General features: G+C 35.0%; 1 protein-coding gene across 23 annotated transcripts in view; it reads right to left on the bottom strand.

The window, feature by feature from the left end:
* The window catches only part of DMD (dystrophin), a 1,241,121-nt gene that overhangs the window by 699,384 nt on the left and 515,289 nt on the right, over positions 1-26,448 (bottom strand). For all 23 annotated transcript variants that reach the window (XM_080576230.1, XM_080576221.1, XM_080576232.1 and 20 more), the window contains 10 exons: positions 22,606-22,847; positions 20,877-21,057; positions 14,084-14,229; positions 12,891-13,103; positions 8,232-8,345; positions 6,502-6,657; positions 4,682-4,852; positions 3,461-3,643; positions 1,250-1,384; positions 343-492 (listed from right to left, as the gene is read on the bottom strand). In XM_080576230.1, the coding sequence (XP_080432356.1) occupies positions 343-492; positions 1,250-1,384; positions 3,461-3,643; positions 4,682-4,852; positions 6,502-6,657; positions 8,232-8,345; positions 12,891-13,103; positions 14,084-14,229; positions 20,877-21,057; positions 22,606-22,847 (1,691 nt within the window). The remainder of the gene's footprint in view (positions 1-342; positions 493-1,249; positions 1,385-3,460; positions 3,644-4,681; positions 4,853-6,501; positions 6,658-8,231; positions 8,346-12,890; positions 13,104-14,083; positions 14,230-20,876; positions 21,058-22,605; positions 22,848-26,448) is intronic.

Here is a 26,448-nt window from a genome sequence, read left to right as displayed (position 1 = left end):
CATTGGTCAGCAATAGAACTGGGGGAATTTTTTCCCAAACTACTGTTCATCACTTGTTTTTCTTCTTCCTTTTTTTTTTTTTTTTTTTTTTTCATTACTTACTAAATTGCCTTTATTTTAACCCACAAGTTTCCCTTGCCTTTTCTGGTTGTCTCCTCCACAGCACCAGAGGAGTGAGCAAACAGCCATGTAGTGCTTTGGAATTAACCCACCACACTTATACAATTGGTCCACTTCTAAAATAAGTCAATATTTTTGCATTGCTTAGGAACTACACTGACTTTTTTTTTTTTAATAGTGCTAGACTTTTTAATGAGAGAGAAGGTCAATTATTAAATATACTTCCTGCTGCAGTTCTTCCCATCGAGTATTGAACTTCTCAAGTTTTTCATTGATCAGTTCATCCAAGATTCCACCATCAGTTAAAGTCTGAGCCAACTCCCGAATCTGATTGCGATTGTCTTCTGGATGTCTCATTAAACGTTCCAAAGACTGAAACAAAGTCAAAAATTAGATTGATATCCTTTCTGATAATAAAACTCTACAGAACAATCATAATTCCACTTAAAAATGTAAGTAAGGAACTTCACTTTTCATGCGCAATTAAAGTAGATAGAAAGGACAAAAATGTCAATATCCTCTGTGTTGAAAAAAAATATCCTGTATTACCTATTACTATAATCAGAAAACATAGTAATAATAAATTGAGTGCTTCATTTTAAGCATGTGGAATATTTCCAATGAGTTCAGTGGCAGTTTTTGTGTACTTAAGTATAAAAAATTTGCTTGAGTACCATGATGGATGAAGTTCTACAGCAAAAAGAAAACACAAATGTAATATTTTGTATTTTGATTCACTTAGAATATTAACCGAATTTCTAAAAATTTGAAAGGTTCCACAGGAAAAAAAAAAAGTAATAATACACAGAACTGCAGCTCTAGGATGAAAGTTTGCTCTCCCTAGCCTTTGATATTTTAAACTGACTTAAGAGAGGCTGTTTTTTAAAACATAGATATTATTATCACCAAAAATTGTGTATGACATCAGGTGTAACATGTTCAATTACTTCATTTCACTTGGGTGGATCTAAATTCAAAACCTGATTTGTTGAATCAAGTGACAACACAGGGCTTTCCAAATATTCCGTATTTTGCTTGTGTAATAGTGTAGTTTGTAGTTTGTTTTGAATATAATGTGACTTACAATTTAGGAGTACATGTGATTTGCATTATTAAAGACACCACTTACATCTAGGGACTCAGAAATCTCTTCTGCACCTCCCTGGATATTTTCAGTTGCCTTGAGTTTCAATTCCATCTCATTCAACCATTTATTTTCTGCATCCAAATATGACAATAATTCATGCCAACATGCCCATACTTCCTGATGGAGAAAAAAAAAATGTTTATTGAGATTGAAGATCTAACAATCAATTTCACATTTTAATACACTGAAAACATTGCATACTTCTTTCCCAAAACACCACAATGTCTGATGGTTATAGTGCCATACAGTTGATTTTTTCCAGTATTTGTGGATTCCAAATAAATACAATACACAGCCAAAACATTTTGATTAAACAGGGCAAAATCACAGAAGATAATACAAATAAACAAATGCTTTTGCAAAACACAATATGAATCTTTTTTGTGAAGTTTTTTCTGTTTCATATACTTTTCTGTAAAATTTTCTTATAAGTTCTAAATATACAAATTATCAGATTTTTAAGGATTCATGTTAGAAGTTTATGTGTTTATTACAAGATGTAGATAAGTTGCTTATATAGTCTGTGCATTAATTACTTACAGCACAGATTCATAAAATATCTAAAAACACAGCTTTAAGGAATTCTGACCAAAATCTCTACAGAAATTAATTCTCAACCACATTTAGTATAAATGTGTACTGGTTCAGCTGGGATAGAGTTAATTTTCTTCACACTAGATGGTATGGTGCTGTGTTTTGGATTTATGATGGAAATAATGTTGATAACACACCTATGTTTTAATTGTTGCTGAACAGTACTTATACTAAGTCAAGGACTTTACTGCTTCTTGTGTAGCCTTGCCAGTGAGGAGGCTGGGGGTGCACAAGAAGCTGGGATGGGACACAGCCAGGACAGTTGACCCAAACCAACCAAAGGGATATTCCATACCATATGGTGTCATGTTGAACAATAAAACTGGGGGGACTCGGCAGTGAGGGCTGCCCTTGCCTGGGGAGTGGTTAGTGGCTGGGCATCAGTCAGCTGGTGGTAAATAACTGTGTTATGCTTCACATTTTTTTTTTTCCCTCTCCTTTTCTTTCCTATTAAACTGCCCTTATCTCAACTCACAAGTTTTACTTTTTTTTCCTCCAATTCTCTCCCCCACACCACTGCAGGGGGAGTGAATAAATGACTTGACTTTGTGGTGCATAGCTGCCTGATGACTTAAATCACAACAAATTTATAGATAGCTTAAATGCTAGAGTACAAAACACAATGTTGTAGGATTAAATTGTGTTCTTATTCTTCTATTGTTTATCATTTAATATTTTCCAGTACCTGAAGATCCTTAAATAAGCAGATAAAAGTGGTACTTTATATATAAGCAAAATGTTTAAATCTCCATAAATCTTTTAATTTTTCCTTTTTTGTTAGTAGAAGTTATAATAATTTTATTGGGATACATTTGGCAGACTGTACGTCAAGTTTTCCAGAGTACAATCCATCTCACCTAACCTTAGTCATAGCAAATTTAAATGTCTGGTCTAAGAAGAGGTTATAGAAGGATATTACCATACAATAATATCATCATTCATTGGGGCAAATGCAGATTACCAGCTTAGACTACAGACCTAATTTCCCACAGCAAAATTTAGAGGAGATAAATTTTACCCTAGTATATAATTGTCCTCTACAAAGTTAGCTAGTGTGAATTAGTTCACAATAAAAATACTTACATAAGTCACTGTGACCACTGTGTAAAATACAAACAGTCCTAGGGCAAGAATCTCTAATGGAACTGGCCAAAATGGCTGGGTCAACTCAAAATGCATGAGATACATTCAGATTGCGAGCAGATCACATGCTGTTCCTGTGCTGATATTACACCACCTGTCCTGCTTTGGGGCCGTTTAATCAAAATCCTTAGCCATGGAAGAAAGAAGCCTAGAGGAGCTAGTGAAGACAACATCAGAGGGCTGCTACAGAAGCCAGATGCTTGGCTTCATCTCAGAAGGGATAAAAACCCAGAGCAGCTATTGCTGTCTCCCATCTATGAACCATGCCTGAGGCATTTCTTTAATTTGACTCTCCAGCACATACGACTCTCAATACATGCGGTGTTTAGTATATAATTCATACACTCAGGAAAGCCTTGGGCTACTCATGATCCCATACAATAATATACCTTCATTCTCTACCTTACTTCTGGGGTTAGAATGGCTATAAATATAATGATTGACAAGATAACCAACCTCAAGAGTTTTGCACTTTCCATTCAGTCTGCTGCATAGTCGCTGGTAGTTGGTAATCAGAACATCAAGTTCCTTTTTCAAAGCCTCATGAGCTGCAGGTGGAGCCTTTGCTATAAAATTATTCACAGAATCAGTAATAAGCTTCACTTTCACTTCTTTCTGCATGGCCTCCTCCTTTGCTCTCTGTAAAAACGAAATTTAATTCTGGTTTGAGAAGGAAGCAGATTTTAAATAACTCCTTCAGAATTGTCTCTGTCAGAAGGAAAAAACAAAAACCAAAACCAAACAAAACAACAACAAAAAACCCACACCCAACAGCTAATTAATTCCCCGACTTTCTGCTATGATCTTGAATGCATCCAAAACACTTTGTTTTTTTTTTTCATTTTTTTGGCAATACACAGTACTCACTGCAATTTGCATTTCTCACACTTACAATACACCTTCGTACAACTATTTAGCTTTCTGGAGTTTTCAGAAAAGTGTTTTTTTTTTTTTTATTTTTTTATTTTTTCCTAAGAAATGCTCCAAATACCTTTGCCATAAAACTTTACAAACTGCAGATGAAAAAATCTATTGTGTTACAAATTCATTTCACCAGGTTTAATGATTAAGGCCATGTAATCTGAATTCCTGAATGGTATAGGCCAAACAATTCACCTATAAAACAAAAATCAGGTCCACATCCAGTGGTTGAGCATGAGTATACTTGAGCATTAATCACAAATTATTGTGTTTGTCCAAAGACCACATTCATCCCACAAGAAAGAAACATTATTTGAGACAAAATATGCTATTTTTAAAGAAATTAACAGTATATACCAAAACGCATCCTGACATCCTAAATCACTAATTCTCTCTCTCTCCCTTCCTCTCCTATAAGCATAAAACATAAAACTCTATCTATCACTTAACTGCTGCTAACATCTGATTCTTGGGAATTTCTCCTTAAGTAACATGATGTTGAAGCTGAAACGAAATCTACTATCCAATAAAAACAAAAAGAAAACAACAAAAACTAGCTATGAAGCACTGTGACAGTTTAAATATCTTCAAACATATTCCAAATAGAAATTACTTGAAGACACCTACTACTTTAAATTTCAGGCTAACAAATAGATATCAAAAGACGCCTTTCTATATGAAAGAGTAGACTTTTGTTACAGCAGAAGCTTCAAAAAGAACTTTAAAAACTTTTCAAGGTCTTTGTTCATCTTTTACCTTCAGTTCCTCAACAGCTTTCTGTAATTCATCTGGTGTTTTATACTCAAAATCTCTTTCCAGATATTCTTCTTCAGCCTGTGTTATCCATTCATGCATCTCTGACAAATCCTTTCTGAGGCTCACAGTCTTATCCAAACCACCTTTTAATGCTGCCTTCTTGGCATAGGCCTTTAATAAAGAAAACGTTATGTGAAGCTAGACTACTGAACAAACTTAACAGTACTTTATCCTGAAAAGAACCAATTTCAATCCTATGCTTAGAGCTGTAAATTAGACAGTACACCCTTGAAAGTACACCCAAGGATGAAACTAGAGCCCCTTGAGCCTCAGATGACCTTTTAGCCAGTTTGAATGCAACCAGTTAGAGAATAAAACAAGCAATATGCATAGTTTACTCTTGCTGATGAAGTCATTATTGAATCCCTCGGAAAAGTGTATATCCTAAAGAAATGTAAGTAAAAAAAGGAAATTTCTACTGGAGGAAAATATCTACCTTAGAGTGAAAAAAAAAACACAAAAACCTTTCATTAAATCCTTTGCCAATCATTATCGCTATATTGAGGTTATATAACTTGTACTATATTGCCATTTATAGACTTGTGCATCAGCCTACCAAAATTGTCCATAACTAATAGCAGTGACTAAGCCATCTTTCTCAGTATAAAGAAGTTTGCAACAAAAACAGCTAGTTGCCATGGTGCCATTTTCAGAACTGGGTATGCAGAGCTGATAACACCAATATCCTGAGCACGTAAATTTTACTTAGGTAAATTTTACTTAGATAAATCAGTATAATCAGGAGGAAAGTGTTTTAGTATTTGGCCTAAGTTTCTGACTGTTACTGGTTTGGTTACCCATCCTTGAGTATTGTCTGTTAAAAGTTGTTCTACACAAATGTTTTACAGGGCAAAACAGGGTAATAAGAAAAAGGTCATGTCCAACAAGTGTGAAAGCAGAACAACATGGGGTCCTGCAAAATTGCTTCTTTCTCAGTTACAGTACCGGAAGAGAAAGTAATCTTCTATCATCTGCAAGAGTATCTGAATACTGACTGTTAGCTCTCACAATCATATTAATTGCATGTATATTAACTCAAGCTGACTTTTCAAAATCCTTTCAAGAAATCACCACAATCCAACCTGATTTATATATTTACTACTTCTCATGTGTTTTAATAGCTGTTACTGAAGAAGTTGTATGAGAAATGCCTACTGAGAGGCATTAATTTGTGCAGTGTACTGAATGGAACTATTACAGGAAAATTATCAGGGAAGTCAGAATAAAACTGTAGGAGACTTGTAAACTTACAAGGCTTTATGTGAATATTCTTTCAAAGAAGTGCAAAGATATCTGGTATATTAATATTACAAAAATAAGCAATTAAAAACTTTACACTTGTCAAATGGGAAAGACTACAGAACAGGGTCAATAAAATGTCTTAGAGATTTCCAACATCAACTTTTTTATAACTGTGCTTATCAGAAAAGTGTAAGAATGGTATTTTGCACATGTATAGTAATTTATATAATAGTCTCTGTTTCTCTGTCTGTAATGAGCACAGCATATCTCCTGAATTTCGTCTTTCAGAAAGTTTCATTTCTTATTTCAAAATAACTGAGACCCTTACATTCCTTAGTATCTGTACCAGAAACTTGAGATATTTCATATATCTCAAAGCATTAATCACCATCTTGGATTTTCTTTGGTTTCCTCTAAATCTTTCCTGTCTACTGGGTATGCATAGAAGGACAAATTCTACCAATGAGAAATCTGATTATTAATTTAAAAAGAACCAGTCACAGAAGGAGACTTGTTACCTGTTGGCAAATGTGTTCCCATTGAACATTGAGCTCTTTTAGTTCTGTCTCTATTCTGGAAGCAAATTCTGGCTCTGCTTCACTCTTCATTTTCTTCCCAACCTCATTAACGCTGTTTAAGCTAGGCTGGATTGTCTGGATATCATTTACTAATGCCTAAAGGAATAACAGAAGATTAGGCAAGCAGCATTCACACAAACGTGCATTTATACTATTCTTAAAATGTTCCTACATGAGATTTTGACATGTCTTTGGTTCAGATCTCCAACCAAATGAGCACAATTTACAGACTTTACTATGAAAATAAATAAAAAGGAATGAGCAACCATAATGTGGTAAGCTATTCTGTATCACATAAAGTACATTTGCAAAATATAGAATATAAGGTTTTAAATATACATATACTACACTTTACATATACATACATAGAGTGTATATATATGCATATACACTATATATAATGTTTCGCACAATGAATATCTATTACAATGTCTAGATCTTTTATTTGTATTTGTGAAAGAACATCCTATTATAATGGTGGAAAATTACTTTAAGCTATCTTACTAATTATTTTAAGCTATCTTACTAACTACGCATTACCCTTGGGTTGATAATTCACCTGACAGTTTCCTTAGAATGATCTGAGTGGTGATGTCCTCAGGTTATTTCTAGTTATTAGAATTTTATTGCAGTTGAATATTATTTAAAACCTGAGGTAGTTCTAACTTGCCACCTTCAATTTTACTTCCTAAGGCATTCTTTAGTCCTTCAGATGTTACCTGGGTTTACTATATAGCAGAAAAAGTTCTAAGTGTAAAAGTGCAAATGGTGATGATGATTTTGGTAATTTTCTTATTCAATTGACATTAGTGGCTAATATTTATGCAAACTCTTCATAAATTCAAGTGACATTCTAAATCAATTGCATGTAATTCACAACTCTGTAAAAGGTAAGAGTTGTTCCATACAATTTATAACAATTTTTATTTAAATAAGGGGTAGCAGAGTAATGCTGAGGAGCTTGCAGTTCTGTAAGATCAGTATGTATCTTTCATAATATTTACACATCCTGCCAGAACATTTACAGAACTTGTAAATTCCATTGAACATAGTCAGGGATTATTATGGGTTACAAGATTCACTACACTTACACACTCTGTTGGGGCAGGCAGAAAAATTTGTAAACCCTATGAAGGATGTATCATTACTTCATGATGCTTTAAAACTCTGCAGGGAGAAAATCCTGGAATTTCTAAGTTTAGTGAGAAAAATGGATATGATTTGCAATACCTGCAAGTTGTTTCAGTTCAGTTAGAAAAGTCTGTAAATCATGTGTAAATAGTAGATGTAGAAAAAGATCTTCTGATACAGATCATACAGCACACAGCAAATACACATACAATGTTAGTAAACTTAAACTAAATAAACAACTATCTTAAGAGGCTGCTAACTTACTATTCTATGCAAGTCCCCTCTTGTTCAACATTTTGCTCCTGCTATGAATATATACTGATACAGTCCCTGTATACTTTCTCTCTGTATTTAACTTTCCCATGTTTTAATAGAACTTTCCTTCAGGCACAGGAAATTAATCAGGTTCAAATATACTGCAAAAGACAACCCTCTTACAACATGAATTTATTTTTAGGAATTGTAATCATTTGTGTAAATTCTATATAAGCTGAGCACATAAAAAAGACATAGTTGTCAAGCAGACAGGTAATACTCACTGTACACTGTTCAAGTTGCTTTTCCAGCGCTTCTGAATCACCAAGGGCAGGCCATTCTTCCTTTAGAAAAACATCCACTTCAGCCATCCACTTCTTCAGTGTTTTAGTGTCATTCTGTTTATTACAAAGGCATTTTATGGCATGTCACAGAATATCAGTAACTGGCAATAGTTTAATTCATTCTGGCACTATGACTAAAACTCACTGCAATTTAATTTTGCTATTATTGGACTGTTTGAAAGTACTCAGAAAAATGCAAATACAAACAAGCAAAACCAATTTTATTTGGGACTCCTGCAATCCGAATATTTCTGCCCAAGTTCAATGCGTCTACAAGTGTGCAACTTCCTGTCTCTCAAGTTTATGCCTCCCAGATATCATTTGTGTTTACATGCCGCATGTGTGTTCATTAGGTCCTTGTATGGCTTCAGACTACTAATACTCGGCAATTAATTCAGGCTAACCTATCAAAACCTCCTGTGGTTCAGTTTAAATTTCAGGCTCATTTTGGAAGCTGTGTGTTCTATTGCCTATTTCTCTACCAGAACACAAAACAAAAAAGTTCCCTCACTACTCGGAATAAAAAACTTGTAATGGAAACAAAAACAAATTCACTCCAGAAACTGAAATCATGTAATGACTCAATGATGGAATCGAAAAGAGGATTTCAGAAACTGAGTCTCATTTACTATCTATAGCACTAGAATATTTGTAATTAAAGTATATGTAAGGCAAATTACTGATTAAGCCTTGCAATTAATTTAGGGGAGGGCAGGGGAGGGGAGAGGAGAGGAAAAAGAAAAGTTGAACATCAAGTGCTTGCAAATAAGGAACTCTACCAATCCAAGGAAGCATTACATAGATAACCTAAGACCATAAAAGGTAGAATGAGATTTGATGATCTGACAGGAGAACCATATCCAGCTTTGCTCAATCCTACAGATGAAAGACTTTATTTAATCTTGCAGTCAATGAGAAATTTAAACTGTCCTTTAAAAAAAAGTCACTTAAAATTACCTTAAAATGCTACCTTAGGTAAACAGATGCATATTAAAATAAAAATGACAAATGGCAAAAATTAAAAAGGGAAATTATAATGCATTTGTTCATCAAATTGTTTTTGTTAACAGTTAAGTATATATCACTATTATATGCTGAAAGCAAAATTAAATTAAAACATAAAAAAGGACATTTCATTAGAACACAGACTGTGCCTTAAAATGCGTCCAAAATGCTTTAACAACTATTACATGGTAGATAACCAAAGGAAACATTTTTCTAATGTGCTTGACATATCTAAGAACAACAGGCTACCATGGAAAATGAATTGAAATAATAAAAATAATCATACAGAAATTATCGGTATAGTTCTGAATGGCAATTACCAAAACAAAGTTGAAGTCTCTACTGTGCATTCAATTATCACTTAGTAAAAATAGTTCAGAATCATATTTCATGATAAAAATTTAATACCTTTACATGAATACTTAAAGTATAGTTCATTAGTGCTGCAAAATATAGATCTGATGGAATTGATTTTAAAAAGAATCAGTCTCCAGCTACCAATGAAGATCAAATGTATAATCTGCATTTTGAATCAGACTGCAAATGCATTTTATCTATCAACACTGATGTTATCATATCCATTGAAGACACATTACATGAATTACAACAGCTAAAACAATTGTCCGGAAGGCAAGTCATTCAAGGAGTTGAAAGGACAATGAATTTTATATTAACTGTATACCACAGTGATTTCAGCAATAAAGGCCAAGATTTGTATTCAACAATAACTCAGATAGCTTTAAAAATACTTGCTCTGAAGAGCATGGCCATGATGTTCAGGACAGGACTTTCTCCTTTTAAGAACAGTGATTGAACCTCTACACTTCTGTCCAGAAAATTCAGGACAACAAAGATACAGGCTTGAATTTCACAAAGAAAGAATATTCTGTTTTGTGCAATTAGTAGTGATTAGGGGGGTGGATGCAGTTCAGGGGTGGCCTCTATGCCCCATGCCAGACACAGCAAGCTCTACAACTGACTCACTGCAGGGCAGAACTGAACCTGTCAGCCAAGCTGATGGCACTTCATTACAAACCTGATTAAAAAAGGGGAAAGATGTCAGACAGACAGAAGAGTAGGGAAAAATGTAAGAAACAGCAGTGCGAACACTAACACCCAGCTGAGTGAAGAAGGAGTGGGAGGAGGTGCTCCAGGTGCTGGAGTTTCCCTTGCAGCCTGTGGAAGAGACCATGGTGGAACAGGTGTTTCCCCACAGCCCATGGAGGACCATGACAGAGCAGGTGGGTATTTCCTGAAGGAAGCTGCAGCCCAAGGAGAGCCTGCATGGGAGCAGACTTCTCTTGAACTGTAATGGGCTAACAGTAAGCCCCCATTGCCCATGCCCCTGCACTGCTTGGTGGGGAGAGGTGTAGTTGAGAGCAATGGAGTGAAGCTTGGCCTAGGAAAAAGCCAGGGCGCAGAGGGGAAGGTGTTGTTTTAAGTTTCATTTTCATTTCTCGCTACCCAAATCTATGTTAACTGGCGTGTTTGTTTTGTCCCTGAGAGTAATTGGTGAGTGATCTCCCTGTCTTTATCTCGACTCAAGAACTTTCTATCCTATTTTGTCCACCTGTCCTGTTGAGGAGGGTGCGTGAGAGAGCAGCTGAGTGGGCATCTGGCTGCTAACTGACCACACTATTAAACCCCGTGCCATGGCCAGCCTTGAACTTTAGAGATGTAGCTATGGAAACAAGTTATAATTTGGAGTTACTGTAGCACAGTAGCTAAATTATAAATGGTAAGATGTTTCCCTCCTTTTTTCTTTGTTCATTTTGCTTATCTAAACACTGATGAAATATAACAAATAATGAGCATTTATTTCTACTCTTATTTTATTTTTATCTTTTTCTGCACAAAAGCAGAAGTGTAAGAATACTTTACAACTCTATTGAATTAAGCTGAAAATAACAATTTCAGCTCATATGTTCCTGTATTATTATTCACAACACGGAACTACTCATGCATCATGCTTTATTATCAGCAAACCAAGGACAAGGACTGAAATATTTGATATTGTAAATAGAAGAAATATAGAAAAGAGAACACTGAGGAGAGACACACTTTGAGGATATGGTTTTGGGTATGTCTGCAGGACTTCAGCCTTCAGAATTTTCTTTGCCATATCCTCTATGAGTATGTCAGTGTTCATATGGGGGAGGGGGAAAGGAAGAGGAGAGAAAAACATACCCCAAAACATAGAAATACTTTTTCCATTTTTGTGACCAGTTAATCTGAATTGCTTTGAAACATGTCCCTTGAAATTATATGTAGATAGAACAAGAATATGTTAAAAATTGATCTATTTTAAAGCTTTTAAATATATATACACACAGCATATATATATACAGCTATATATATATACACACACATATATACAGCGTATATATATATACAGCTTGCATATACATATATATGTATATATACCACATATACATATATATATATACACATATATATATATAAGGTTCCAATGCTGTCATTCTGAATACCTAAAAATCAAATAATTCTCTAAGTCATGTACACTTCCAATTTTTGGCAACTGCTGCCAAGATACTACCATACAACAAATGATGTTAATCAAGTAAGTGAATCTATTAAAGTCAATATGGTTAGAGCTACTTTAGCTGCTGTACTGGGTCTGGCTGGGATGTTAACTTTCCCTGCAGCAGCCCATACAGTGCTGTGCTCTGCACTTGTAGCTAGAACAGCAGTGGTATCACACCAGTGTTGTGTCTGCTGCTGAGCAGTGCTGGCACAGCATCAGGACTCTCTCCAACCCTCCTAGGGGGTGGGCAAAAAAGTGAGAAAGAAACATCACCAGGACAGCTGGCCTAAACACCAACCAAAGGGATATTCCATACCATATGATGTCACACTCAGCAATAAAAGGTGGAAAGAGGAAGAAGAGGGGAGGGGTGGGATCTTGTTGCGAAAACGTCTGTCCTCCTGAACACCAGCTACCTGCGTTGAAGCCCTGCTTCAAGGACGTGGTCAAGCATCGCTCATTTGTGGGAAGTAGAGAGTAATTTCTTTCCTCTGTACTTCCACATAGCCTTTACTTGTTTTTTGTTTTGTTTTGTTTTTCCCTTTCCCCCTCCCACTTTTTTCCCTTTAGTTAAATTGTTTAATTAATAACAATCTTTCTTTAATAATTATTTTTTTTTTCCTTTAATTAAATTATCCTTATCTCAACCCATGAGTTGTTCTTTACTTCTTCCCCTCCTCTTCTAAGAAGGGGGAGTGAGAGAGCGGTTGTGGTGTTCAGCTGCCTAGCACAGTAAAACCACCACAGCTGCATAAAAAAGTACTTCAACTACATTGAAAAAGTAAGTAGAGGAATATTAATAGCAATTTAATTGAAATCAAAGTTAAGTTTTACCATTAGAATACATGGGCAGAAACAGCCACAAAATCAGAACTTAAAGTCAAATCTTGGACGCACCAAAATCAAGTGACCCTTTTAACACATTAGCTTCACATGCTCCTTTGATACTTCATTTTATTGTTATTTTGTTGAGGTGTATAAACGCATGCTATGCATTTCCTATGGCCAAAAGCCACAACAATAGCTGAAGCTGAAAAAGGTTGGTTAACCTGGAATCGCTGGAGTTTAGTCATAAGCTCCTCAAGTTTCTGGCAATGTTCCCCCAGCTGTGATGACAATTTCTTCCAGCGGCCAACGATCACCTCAATCTCCGATCGATATTTCTGGCTGATTTCTGCAGGGGCTTTCCTGGACAAGTCTTCCACAGTTGTATTGAGATAGTTCAGGCCCTTTTGCTGCTCTTGCAGGGAACTTTGTAGAGCCTATGATATAAGCAGCAAATAGGATTCCGATTCATGTATTGGGCAATTCTGAACAAATTTTTCACAGCCATAAGTGAGACTGCTGAAGAAAGGACTGAAAACTCTAAATGCTAAAACATCTTTGCTAAAAATTCCAATGATATACTACTAGGCTATTTGGAATTGCTTTTCTCACACAAACTACAATGCAGAATCTTTAGTCTAATTGATAATATAACCAGACTTGTTTATACTTGTTAACAGAGCTAATCCACATACACTTCACTAACTTGAGATAGCAATTTACTACGGTCCTAATGACCACACTTTAAAAGAATCAAATTATACATGGAGAAAAAGAGTAAACTTAGAACTGCTTTTATGATTTAAAGTCTTTGATAGCTTCTTAAAACTTTTCCAATTCTTACCCAAATTTGCTGCATCTAACTTTTTCTTTCTATATTCTCCTATTTCTACATGTGCATTGTTAGTTCCACCAAACAGCATGCTTATTAGCCACTAGATTGTAAGACAATATCAGACATTGAAATGAAGGCAAGGTTTGTACCCACTGGCAAAACTTGTCCCATATTTGTATCTGCTCGTAAACCTGACAGGAAATCTGACGATGAACATGCTGCATTTTGCAAAATACATATGTTTTCATGTGAACACCAGAAAATGAAATAAGCTAAATCTATTCTTAATGAATAGAGCTATCATCAAAGGAATATTCTATATATCACGAGGACAAACAAAGGCTTTTCCTTAACATACTCAATATTTTATATAATTGGTTTCAATGATGAATAACATTTTCACTCCTTTAACTTTTAGGAAATGACAGAAGCAAGTATCCAATGTCTTCTGCAGCCCTTGGGTATAAATCACTCAAGATCCATAGGCTTCAACAGCTGACAAGCTTCAACTCATGACAATTTATGATTCTGTTGCTCCTAACTTTTCTTTTGAGATATTCTTTCCACAGTCTGAACACTCACCTTGAGTTCCCTGAGTCTCTGCTCCATGATTTCATATTCAGCAGCTGCAACCTGAGGTATGGAGAGTTTAGCTTCTGACTGCTGGATCCATGAAAGTATAGTAGTCACTGTCTCTTTATAGTGTGCTGGAGGCAAACTGTCAAAAACTACATTCAGTGGGGAAGAAAAAGGAAAGAAATAAAACCATTTTGCACTCCATTAATTGTTTTGTTGACAGAAGATGTTTTGTAGAGGACCTAGCCTTACTGAAGTTAATGGCTGTTTTGCAACAGACCCAGTACATCAGCTCCAGATTTTTCCAAGAACTATGGAAGATAACTTTTGAAGAATTAAATACACTCTTACAAACATTTATGGTATCTAGGTAATTTTTTTTAGTTGTGTAACATTTGAGTCTCTCTTGAGTTCTAGATCACATGAAAACTTAAATGGACAAGAAAATTTAAATGTGTGTATTTAGAGATCAACATATCAACCATTGTACTTAACCCAAAATCTAATTTCAGAAACACAGTAGGAAAACAGCATTCCCTTTTATGGCCCGTGTTCATGTGTTAAATGTTTCTTTTCAAGTAAAATGTTCTGTTTAGGACATCTGTTAAAAGCTTAGAAGATGAATCTCTCTTCTACATTAAAGCTGAATTTTATCGCACTGTGCTTCTTACAACAACATTACAGCTGCCATTAAATAGACAACATCTGGAACACACACCAACTCATTAGTAGAGATACTCCCTGTGCAATACTCCCTCAACAATAGTTTCCTCTACAGTCATTGAGAAAAATACAGACAAATAACATGGCTAATTCACTGAAAAATTTCCAACTTGTATGACATAAAAATAAAGTATATAAAAGCTCAAAAAGGTAACACCTATTTTTATCTCCTGTATGTCTCCAGTGTTTGAGAAGCAACTGTACTGGAAAATGATATAACTGTCCGAAAAGCAATTTTGACAAAGAAGAGAATCAAAGTGCAAGCTTGCTTACATTTTCATAAAACAGTGCTTGGTAGAATGCACTGCTTATTTTAACTTAATTTTGTAGTTATCAACAGAAAGTTACTTGAAAAACTTGTATTGTCAGCAAGACATCATAACATACTCAAATCAGGTCCACTTAAGGTCCCTCTCTTGTGGGCATACTGTATGGTGCACTTTCTTCTTTTCAAAATCCTTCCTAATTTGATTTATAACACACAACTGCAGACTTAAAAAGCCAAGACTTGCTACCACGGAAGACAACATTTTTTTTTCCCTCTGGTGTATTGTATGCACACAGAAAGCAACTGTAACTTGCAAACATGTATGCTTGCAAACACAGAAAACAGGCATTTTTCATCTCAACACCATCATTAACAGCTGGTCTATTGAAATAGCATTTTAAAACTTTTAAGTCACTTAGTTATATTTGTATTGTCTGTGATTCATTTAATCCGAACCATTTCTATTTTAGAACACATTTAAACTCATCACTCCAAATGTAGACATTATTTTAACAGCTCAGATATGATAAAGTATACAACTCTTAATCTGCATTGTTCTTTACAAAATATGAAATGGAATTCAGTATTTTGATATAATGTTTGACTTCTATAAATACCAGTTTTCTCCTTTAAATGAAAAACATTTTTTCTGGCTAATGTCTTCAGGCAGCTATATACAAGTGCTATTTTCAACAGTAGTGAGGAACATCACAGAACAGGTCAAAAAAACATAATATTTGTTGTTACAGCAAACTCCACCAAACTGCACAAAACTCTTATCCTGAAAGTTTGCCAATAATAACAACTTTAGAATCATTAAAACACTGATAACTTTTTTTTTTTTCTCCATTTTTAACTAATGATGTTCTCCACTATTTGCAGGAAGGACTAAGAGTTCAAGCAGGATTTTAGATGTCGATTTTATCAAGCTAGTGGCTTTCCAGTTTGGCTACTAAATATTCCATTTAAAAAGCACTTTAAAGTTCAGTGAAACAACAGTTTTCCTATTTCACTTTTCCAGATTACTAGTAATGAAATTTTACTTTTCAATACCTTTTTCTGAGCTAGATTTTTCTTTTAATGATGTATCAGCATTTTCCTCCACAAGAAAGCATCTTAACATATTTTAGGATAACAATTGCCTGTACTGTTCTTGCAACTTGTGGATGTCAATGATGAGAATTCAGTCAAATTCCTGCAGTGGAATCCTTGTTACTTAATTTTATCTGTCTAAAATCTAACACATTTATGGTCTCACTATAGGCAGTATGAATCTCTAAATTCCCCATGCTGATAGCATACACACACATCCAGACCTGTTTATTATTATCCTAAACTTTGTTTTGCCACAATAATGTTTGTGGATTGAAGTCCAAATGATGAGCACAAAGTATTAATATGGATTCTGCTATATATTTATATGAGGAATTGAATTGGTAGTCAAAAAGATATAGCAAGTCCTCAACCCAAACTACACCTAAATTAGGCTTTCCCTTTTTCTGTGTGTGTGAATGGATTTTCTGGTTATTTTTTTTTTCCTGAAACAGAAATAAAATGAGAATACAATTATTTCAACAACTACCAAATCCCACTGGATATGTTACAATGTCCATCTCCTGTCCATCAGGAGAAATCCCACTGTTCATTGCATCACTGTGAAAGAAGAAAGGCAATGAATACAACCTATGAGATCATTTCAATAGAGACTTATTGCCTGGAACAAATGGTTTAGATAAAATTGCATGCATTTCCCATACAAATCTCCTCAGTATCAACTGCAGTGTTTATAACTATATTATGTTTTTTTTCAAAATTTTGTTTTGCTTATTTTGTAATACATATCTCTGAAGCAATTCATCAGTCCTTACATTAGTGATTTCATAAAGGTTGTGATTCCCTTCTGTCACATCTTTCACCATGAACTTTCAAAGTGGAATCTTAAAGAATCTCATATAATACATAGCCAAGGTTCTGCAAGTGCTCTAACACTTCCACTTCTCTAATTTATTCACCTCTTAAAAGAAATACAAAGGAAGCCCTCTCCAGTTCTACAAGATATAATGTAACTACATATATATTTAAAGATGCAAAATTTGTATGTGGTTTTATTTCCCATACTTAAAAATTTTCATTTTTACTCTGAAGGAAAATGAAAAAGTGAACTACAGAGTAGAGGACATTATCTCATGCAGGCTCATTTCACAGATTGTTTTCTCCTTTTGTTCTGTATTCGAATAAAAAGTTACCTGAGGAAATAGATGCAACAGAAAAATTAAATTACCTGAATGCTACTTATTAAAATTTTTGTTACATACATCTGAACTGTGTTTTCAGCTCAAAAGGCACATTCAAAGAAAGCTAAGCAAACTTAATATCTCAAAACCAAACAGAAAAATAATATTACTAATATTAAAACATAGTTCAGGTCTTAAAAATAGCTTGCAGTTACAAAATGTACAAGACACTTGCTTATTTTTTTTATTCCTCAAGTACAAAATGATTGGTGAAATATTATTTTATGTATCATAACAGTTTCAATGTCACTTGTAGCCCAGCTGTAAGATACTTTGCAAACAAACTAGGAAATAGATTTAAAATTTACTTATATATATATATATATATTTAATAAATGGAAATGCTAATCAAATCATGTTGAAAAACATTTGAGAAAATCAGATATAACCTTTAATATTTTATTTATCTACTGTACAGCATAAAAAAGCTGCTAAACACTCATGAACCTTAAAACTAAGCCAAACAAACAAAAAAAAGAGGGAAAGAGATAATCTTCTAGAACTAGAGAAATTTATTTTTTGCCAGAAATAATTCCCTGTAAACAAACCAGAGCAGATTATCTAAGTACTCTTATTTGACAGAAAGATAATGGAGTAATGTAACATAAAACATAACAAAACAAAACAAAAAACACTAATGATGAATCAAAAATTTAGAATCAAAAATTTATGCAAACAAGAAGCTGAAATACCCAAAATGCAATTCCAGCAAATTCCAACATTTTCTATTAAACTAAGACTACAGTGAAGACATGGGATACAGTCTTTTCTCTGTTCAATAGCCAAGAATAGTCATGGAAATTAATAGAAAACACTCAGGACTTTTTGAAATATTCTAAAGTTCAGCTTCTAGTTTTTTGTTTGTTTGTTTGTTTGTTTGCTTGTTTGGTTTGGTTTTTACATTTTTTTTGATTCCTAAGACCTTCCTGAAACAGGATTATAAATAATGCAGTATCCCCATCATGTTCATTCATATCTACAGCAGAGTTATTTAAGGAAATTAGCACTTTGAAAAAACTGTGTATAAAATTTCTGAAGACAAATAAAGAACGAGCAACATCATTATCTGATGTTATCATATGGAGAGCTGGGCAATCACCAACCGCATGAATTTTAACAAGAGCAAGTGCCGGGTCCTGCACCTCGGACACGGCAACTCTGGCTATATGTACAGACTGGGCAATGAGACACTGGAAAGCAGCCCCGCAGAGAGGGATCTGGGGGCTGTGGTTGACAGCAAGTTGAATATGAGCCAGCAGTGTGCCCTGGCAGCCAGGAGGGCCAACCGTATCCTGGGGTGCATCAAGCACGGCATTGCTAGTCGGTCGAGGGAAGTGATTGTCCCGCTCTACTCTGTGTTGGTGCGGCCTCACCTCGAGTACTGTGTGCAGTTCTGGGCACCACAGTACAAAAAGGATGTAAAACTGTTGCAGTGTCCAGAGGAGGGCTACGAAGATGGTGAAGGGCCTAGAGGGGAAGATGTATGAGGAGCGGCTGAGGTCACTTGGCCTGTTCAGCCTGGAAAAGAGGAGGCTGAGGGGAGAACCTCATCACGGTCTACAGCTTCCTCACGAGGGGGAGTGGAGAGGAAGGCGCTGATCTATTCTCTTTAGTGACCAGTGATAGGACCCGCGGGAATGGTGTCAAGCTAAGGCAGGGGAGGTTTAGGCTAGACATTAGGAAGAGGTTCTTCACTGAGAGGGTTGTCGCACACTGGAACAGGCTCCCCAGGGAAGCAGTCGCTGCACCAAGCCTGTTGGAGTTTAAGAAGCATTTGGACTGTGCACTTAGTCACATGGTCTAAAATTTTGGGTAGACCTGTGTGGTGCCAGGAGTTGGACTCAATGATCCTTATGGGTCCCTCACAACTCGGGATACTCTATGATTCTATGATCTCACCTAAAGTATCAGTACAGGCATATACCATATTAAATAAAACAGTCTTATCTTGACAACTAAACCGTTTTAGATGAAGGTTTTGTGATGCAGAGAAGCCACGTAAAACAAGAACAAGAGACCACGGTTCTGTAAAATATTCATCCAGGGACTTTTGTGCTCTATCAGTTTAGGACATTCATCCCGGCCTGTTCAGTGCTGCCACTGTAGGACAGCTACTTCTGCAGGTGGACAGCAAATGGGAGCATATTGCAGCACAGAAGTGGGAACAAACAGCTACTGCCAGGAAAAACTTAAGCAAAACCCCTGCTTTGTGACAGTGTAAGTCAGGCAATGCACACTACTTCGCTTACGGGAATAACCATCTGGTTAGTTCGTGAGGTCTTGCTGTAGTAAAATCAGCTAAAGCAGAAGCAGCAATTACACAAAATTATGTATTGAATAAATCATTAAGAAGCTAACATTTACCATATTTTCCTGTTGGCAGAATGGTAAATAATTTCAACATTTAAAACCGTGTGGCATTAGCAATTGTTAAATATGATCCATTTCATGGCCATCTTCAGTGTTATGAATAAATTTACAGTCCTTAATACTAAATTTCTACAAATCGTTCTTTCATCACATGGTGTCTCATACTTGTATTTAATTTTCTCAGTTCCCTTATGCATAATCAGCTCTCCAGTTTGTGTGTGTGCATGTGTGAAATAACTACAGGAGGACAACAATAAGGTGTTGTTGAAAAAAAAAAAAAATCTTTAAAAAAGGAATCATTCCAAACATCTCCAAAGAACTCAGGAGGAATACTATAAAGATCCACTAGAAGGAGCTAGCACTATGTATAATTTCAAAACAGTACAATCATTGGTTTGAGGGAAAAATAATTTCTTTGCTACTGAGAAAATTTAAGCTTATATTTTTATCTGATACTTTACTTTTAATTTTATAATTAATACAGAAAGTAGTCACTGGCATGCTAAGTATCAGGAATACATAGTATAAAAGGTATTTATTATTATCAATAATAAAGTTACCTTCATTTTTTGTATAGCATCTTCTCCCTTTTAAAAATCCATTTTATTACAAATACTGCAAATAATGTTACAACTAGCAAACATATTTTATGTTGAAGAAAAGGAACAGTTCACCTCATGGTGAAAAACTAGATACCCTAGCTACTCTTTTTAATGAGTTTTATGGAGTTAAATTTCTATTCCAGACAAGTTTAGAGCAGATTCACTGCTGAAATTAAACTCTCCTCTCTATTGACAGAGATAGAGGCAGCTCGGTCTCATAATCCAACTAAATAAAGCTTTATGTTGCCAAAATATACCACTAAATCTGTCCAAATACGTGCTATAAAGAGTAAATCTGATGGGAGAACTACACTAAGTAAAACCTTTATTTCAGAAGTGTACCTTCCCCTGTTTTCCTATTAATATAGTATAAATGATGTACTGATAATTTCTAAAAGGCTAATTCAATTACAAAAAGATCACCTAAATCGTACTACTGGTTTAGTGCAACAAAAGCAAATACAAAAGAAGGAAAGCAAAACGTACACGCCTATTCTTTGCATGTTAGTCAGGCAAACTGACCTTTTGTTATGAATACTTACTGGTCTGTAACTGCTTTTCTCTGGCATGCATGTCAGCAAGTATTTGTTTGAAATGGCTGGTAAAAGCAGCAAGGTCAGCATCCAAAAACATTGGGCCTTGTTCTCTCTCTTTCAGTGCCTGACTTTGAGCCTTTAGCTGTTCAATTTGAGGCTGAAGGGTTGACATTCGGATGATTTCGTCCTGCATGTTTGGATTAAAAAAAAAAAAATCAAGAAAAAGCTGTTCTCCAAATGAAATCACTAGTGCCATGAAATCACCATTTCACTGCACGTTACAAAATAGTTTTGCTTCCAACTACATCAGTAATAGTAAGAACAAATCTCAGCAATACTTTTATCTTTTCTCACCAATCAATATTTCTGTTCCCATTGTTTGAAGTTACTTTCACATGGCATTAACACTTTAGAAGTGTAATGCTCAAAGAAAATGAGATAGATTGTACATCCAAACTCCATGCCTGAGGAGCATTCCTTTCATGTGGAGATAGGAAGATAAAAACTCCACATTTGCCGCAGTCCTGGACCATCTCCATTAGATCACATAGAATTCCAGCAGCCCCACAGTAATACATTACAGGTTCAGGTTCTGCTATTATGCCTTCTGGAGACCTTAAACAGATTGTAACACTAGCAACTGCTAAGTAAAAAGAAAAAAGGAAAGTTAGCATCTTTGGGTAAGCCAAATGTACTGTTTGTAGCAGAGCTTCTCTAACAGAAGCTTTTTGCAAGAAAACCAGAGAACCCCTGTAAGCACAATGCCAGCTTGGAAACACATGAAAATAGAAATAATAGCACAAAGAGATCTCTAAATGTGTTTTTCAAACATTTGTTTAGTTTGAGAGCTTCAGAAACCAGAGATTTGATAGAGAAAAAACTTGTACAAGCATGTCATGAAATCTATAATGCATAACTACATTTCAGTTTACAAAATGGATTCATGTCAAATAGTATTAGCTAGGAAGTGAGTGCATATATAAGCAGCTCTCCACATTTAAACTCTTCCTCAGAGGTTGAGCAAACTTCTAAAATTGGTATTGTACTTATGCCCCCTTCAAAAGTCTCCATGTGCTAGTTCAAAACAAAAACACACAGCAAAGAGTGACTGTCATGACACAACCCCTGCCTACACAGTTGTCTACAGCAAGAAAGATGAGCGAATTTCTACAATGGTGCAGCACACAACCAAAAACATTTATGTAGAATTATGATTGAATGGGTGTGACTGTGCACAAATTCCTGGAATTCTGTCATATGATGACAGAAGAATATTCCTCCTTTCAACTACCCAATCAACCCTGCACCAAAATGCAGAGCATGTAACAAGTAAAGTGGTATGCAGTAGCAGGATTTTGGACTTGACAATGAAGAAAATTTGCAGGCCCAGATCCTTACAGCCAGAGATAACGAGCAATAGTTTCTTAATGAAGAACCAAAGAAATAGATCCTTGCAGGAAAAAAAGAAATAAAGAGTTTAGGGGCCTCGTTCTCTAACTTTACGTATGTAAATATTTTAAAATAACTAAATATTTAGGACAGAACTTTAAATACCCACATACTAGGTTCTAGCCTTGTCATTTACCATTCCTTCCTTTCCTTCAGTAAGTATTTTCAATGATTTTCTTGGAAACATAAGGAGTCCAATTTCCACTTTTATATTCATAGTGTGGGTGACAATGTGGCCACCTGTTGGTACAAACAGGAAGTACAATATAATAAAAGAATTTCTAACCTTGCATTTTTCCAACTGAGCTTTTACTGTAGCAGGGTCTGTTGCTGGTGTTGGTTGTGCTTTCAGCCAGTTTTCTGCAGTAACTGCTGTCTGCTCCAGTCGCTGCAGCTGGCCATAGAAGTCAATGATGTTATTCTGGTACTCCAGCCATGCCAGCCTTTCACTCAGCAACTGACAGAACTCAATCCAGCGACTCTTCAGCTGCTCTGAGGCTTGTCGAATGCTGTCAGCGTTCAGACCCTCTAGAAAGAATACAAGAGAAGGAGCTCAACACTTAAATATAAATAAGTCACAAAGAAGTAAATTAATTTCAAAATACTCTAACTATTTAGTTTCTCTCTCTGAGAGATAATAAATACAAATAATGATTTATCGTCCTGAAAATACAGATGTTACATATCAGCAGAGGAAAAGTTTAAAAACTGCTTTCAGTTGCTGTCAGGGTTTTTTGTTTTGTTTTGTTTTGCTATGGGAATGAATTGTAAAGTGCATTAAGGTACAAGAATGTGAATAAAACAGTGGAGATACAATACATAAAGCTAATTAACAGTGCTGTAGGAAATAACAAAATGCCTTATAGATGGATTTTGAAAGCTCTGTCTGGATGACAACTAGATTTTAACATGTAAGATTGTTGTGTGTGGTTTTTGTTTGTTTCACTTTTGTTTTTTAATTTCAAATGAATGGGAATTAGGTTCCACAGTTATTTTGATGCTTTTAGTAATCCAACCCTCAAGTTTTGCATTATGTGCTAGTTTAGAAATATCATAAGTGTTAAAGAATAATCATACTGATCAGATCAAAGCACAATGTAGGCAAGTACGCTGTCTCCTACAGTGGCCATCAGTAGACATCAGGCAAAGAAAGACTCAGAGTCAAGAAACTGTATGTGACATCTCTTTATACTTATTTCCAGCCAGGGTTTAGTTCATCTAATATAGTTTGCCTGTTTCTGTCTATTGTTCAGTAAGCGGTCTTAAATTACAGTTCACAAAAGAAAACTGACTTAGGTTATTAGAGAAAAGGCAAATATTTAGAACTATTTAATGGAAAAATATGTATTATATAATTTGTGAAGAGTGTCAGGCATATCAAGAATGAACAAAGGAATCCTTCAAGAACATTTATAATTATTTTGAAAGCTGAACTTAGATTGAGTTCAAAATAATATTAACTTACTAATGTTAATATTACTTTAAATTAAAAATTTATAAACTCATTTATTTTTCAGGGGAATTTTAATTGTGATTCATAACCATTTTTTACTGGGATGACATACAATAATAAACATAGCAATGGAGCTGATACCAATTTCAAAAGTAATAAACTTCTCGATCACATACGTATTTAAGGACATTTTTAATAACATCATCAGTAAGTCATACACCAGTTAACCAGTAAAATAAAAGCTATGCTTTTATCAAAATAAACAGATTTCAGGTGTTTTTGTATTTCTTAAAACTGTGTTTAAATGCAAATAAAACAAAAGCTTTCCCTGTGATTTTTGATATACTGTTGACATAGTTTAACTTGGCTATAGACGGTATTCCTAATCTGCAGGAAAAAATCCTCATCAGGGATACAAAATTGTGAAGTTTATGTCCAATTGTGGAATGTAGGACTTAGGAAAATGAGTCTCAATTGTGCCTAAAGGCCTTATTTAAAATAGTACTGAAAATTAATTGAAATAATTTTTCTAAGGAATGACCATAATTTAATCTATATGGTAAATCACACTAATTAGGGATCATGTCTGCTCTAGAGTCCATAGTTCTGTGGTAAACACTATTCTGAATTCAGTTTGGGATGATTTCATTTGGTGTCACTTAGACGATTCTGCAGTACATGGCAGCAGATCCCTGGACATATTCTGTTTCTAGGATATTGCTCTAGCCAAGCAAATTTTACGTTATTACAAAAAGTACAAGCAAAAATGCAGAAAAATCAGAAGAGCGGAACTACTGGGACATAATGGCAACCGTGGTGGTTGCATCAGCTATACATACATGCTGTACTCTGGAAAATGGCTGGTGCAGTTTAATGACTGAGCAAGGGTATAAAACGAAAGTTAAAGAGGTAAACAATATTTTGACACATTTTAATAGAAGCCATCAGTGGTCTGGTATTTTTGTGTGTTTTCCATTTGGAGATGTTGTTCCAGAACTACTTCACTTTCTTAAAGTGTAATGTCTAATATGCAGCAAGGTGTGAAGAAGCACTATAAACCTGAATGACAAAGCATGTCCGTGCAACAACAAAGTTGACCAGGCAGATAGATAATGAATCTTACCAACAACAAAACAAAACACACAAATAGAAGACAAGCCTTTAACTATGTTATATTTCAACAATTGCTTCTGTCCTGTTTTGACTTTGGTTATAAAAATGCTGCATATTCTTTAGAGAGAGCAGACATCCCAGACACTGTGCTCATGATTACCTCTGAACATTTAAGACACTGCCTATGACTTTGGCAAAGAAGGATGGTGCACTAAGATCACTTTTATTTACTCCTCCTCTCTTTGCTTTTCAGCTTCCACAGTCTCTGAAGTACCCTTAGGCAAGATTACGATTACCAGGGGAAGTGCAGTCATGGACTCTCCATACATAACAATCATTTCTCTGCAATATTTTTTCAAGGATTCAGAGTGGACTGTATTTCTGATGAAAATCTAGATTCACCAGATCCTCTTTTCTTCGTTTCACTGCTGTGTCCCTCTTAATGGAACATGCATGTGAAAATACAAAATATAATTCAATTTTCTTCAATTCTTTAATATCTAAACTTTCAGTCTAAATGTGATTCTAGAAGTGCTGATGAAATGCTTTTGCTCTTCATGTAACTGAAGTGGGAGTACAAGACTGGAGTGTGGAGAGATGTTTGGTAAAAGAATACAAAGGTACACCTCTATTAGACAGCATAATATGCTGAAGTGAAGAGCCATCTGAAAATCTCCATGGGATGCTCTTTTAAAACTCTCTAAATTCACAGACAGCTCAGGCAACACAAATGTTATCTATCAAATGTCAGAATAACATTTTCAGAAGGATGGAGAAAATGGCCATTACTTGTACTGAAGTACCGATTTCTTCATTATCTTTACCAACTTTAGCAACCATCAGCCTTCATTCATGATGGTAACATGAATACCCTCATTCTGTTTCACTTATGGCAACAAGACATAACAAAAATTGAGAATCAGGAGAAGGAACACACTGGTAAAACACTTATTTTGCCAGTAATGGCTTGTAATATTTTTATGTTTCATAATCTAAGAGCTGATATAATCAGTGAATAAATATACTGTATCTAGAGGAAACAGATATTTTATTACCATGTGTACTGTGCAAAACAAATTGTGCCTGAGTATTTTTAATTGTGCAACACCTTACATGCAAGTACTTTGGAATTACCACTTAGCATAAAGCATATCTTAAGTGTATTTAACATTTGCTATGGATCTGTGATAGATTGTGATAGAATGTAATATTATCTGTGTTTTTATAACTTTTGACTCATGAGCATATGTGAAATGGTAACTCACAATGAAACAAGATAATACGTGTCTTTCTTCAATCTGTGGTACCTTACCAATATGTGTTTTATCACAACAAATTCATTTGTATTCATTTTAAAGGTGCCTATCAAAATTCTCAGTATTCATCTCAATGCCCTATTTTATTCTAAATCACTACAATAGTCAAGAGTCCTCTCAAACTGCTAAACTGTTTCCCTCATCCATCAGAGAATTTGTTATTCTATTTTAGGATAGCATTTTAGAGTACAATAACAGATTTATATTTTTTTTTTCCTAAACCAGAAAACAGTAGATACAAGTTTTC

The sequence above is a fragment of the Anser brachyrhynchus genome (assembly GCF_964034855.1).
Source record: "Anser brachyrhynchus genome assembly, chromosome: 1".
Classification (NCBI taxonomy): domain Eukaryota; kingdom Metazoa; phylum Chordata; class Aves; order Anseriformes; family Anatidae; genus Anser; species Anser brachyrhynchus.
This window is presented reverse-complemented; position numbering and strand designations above follow the sequence as displayed.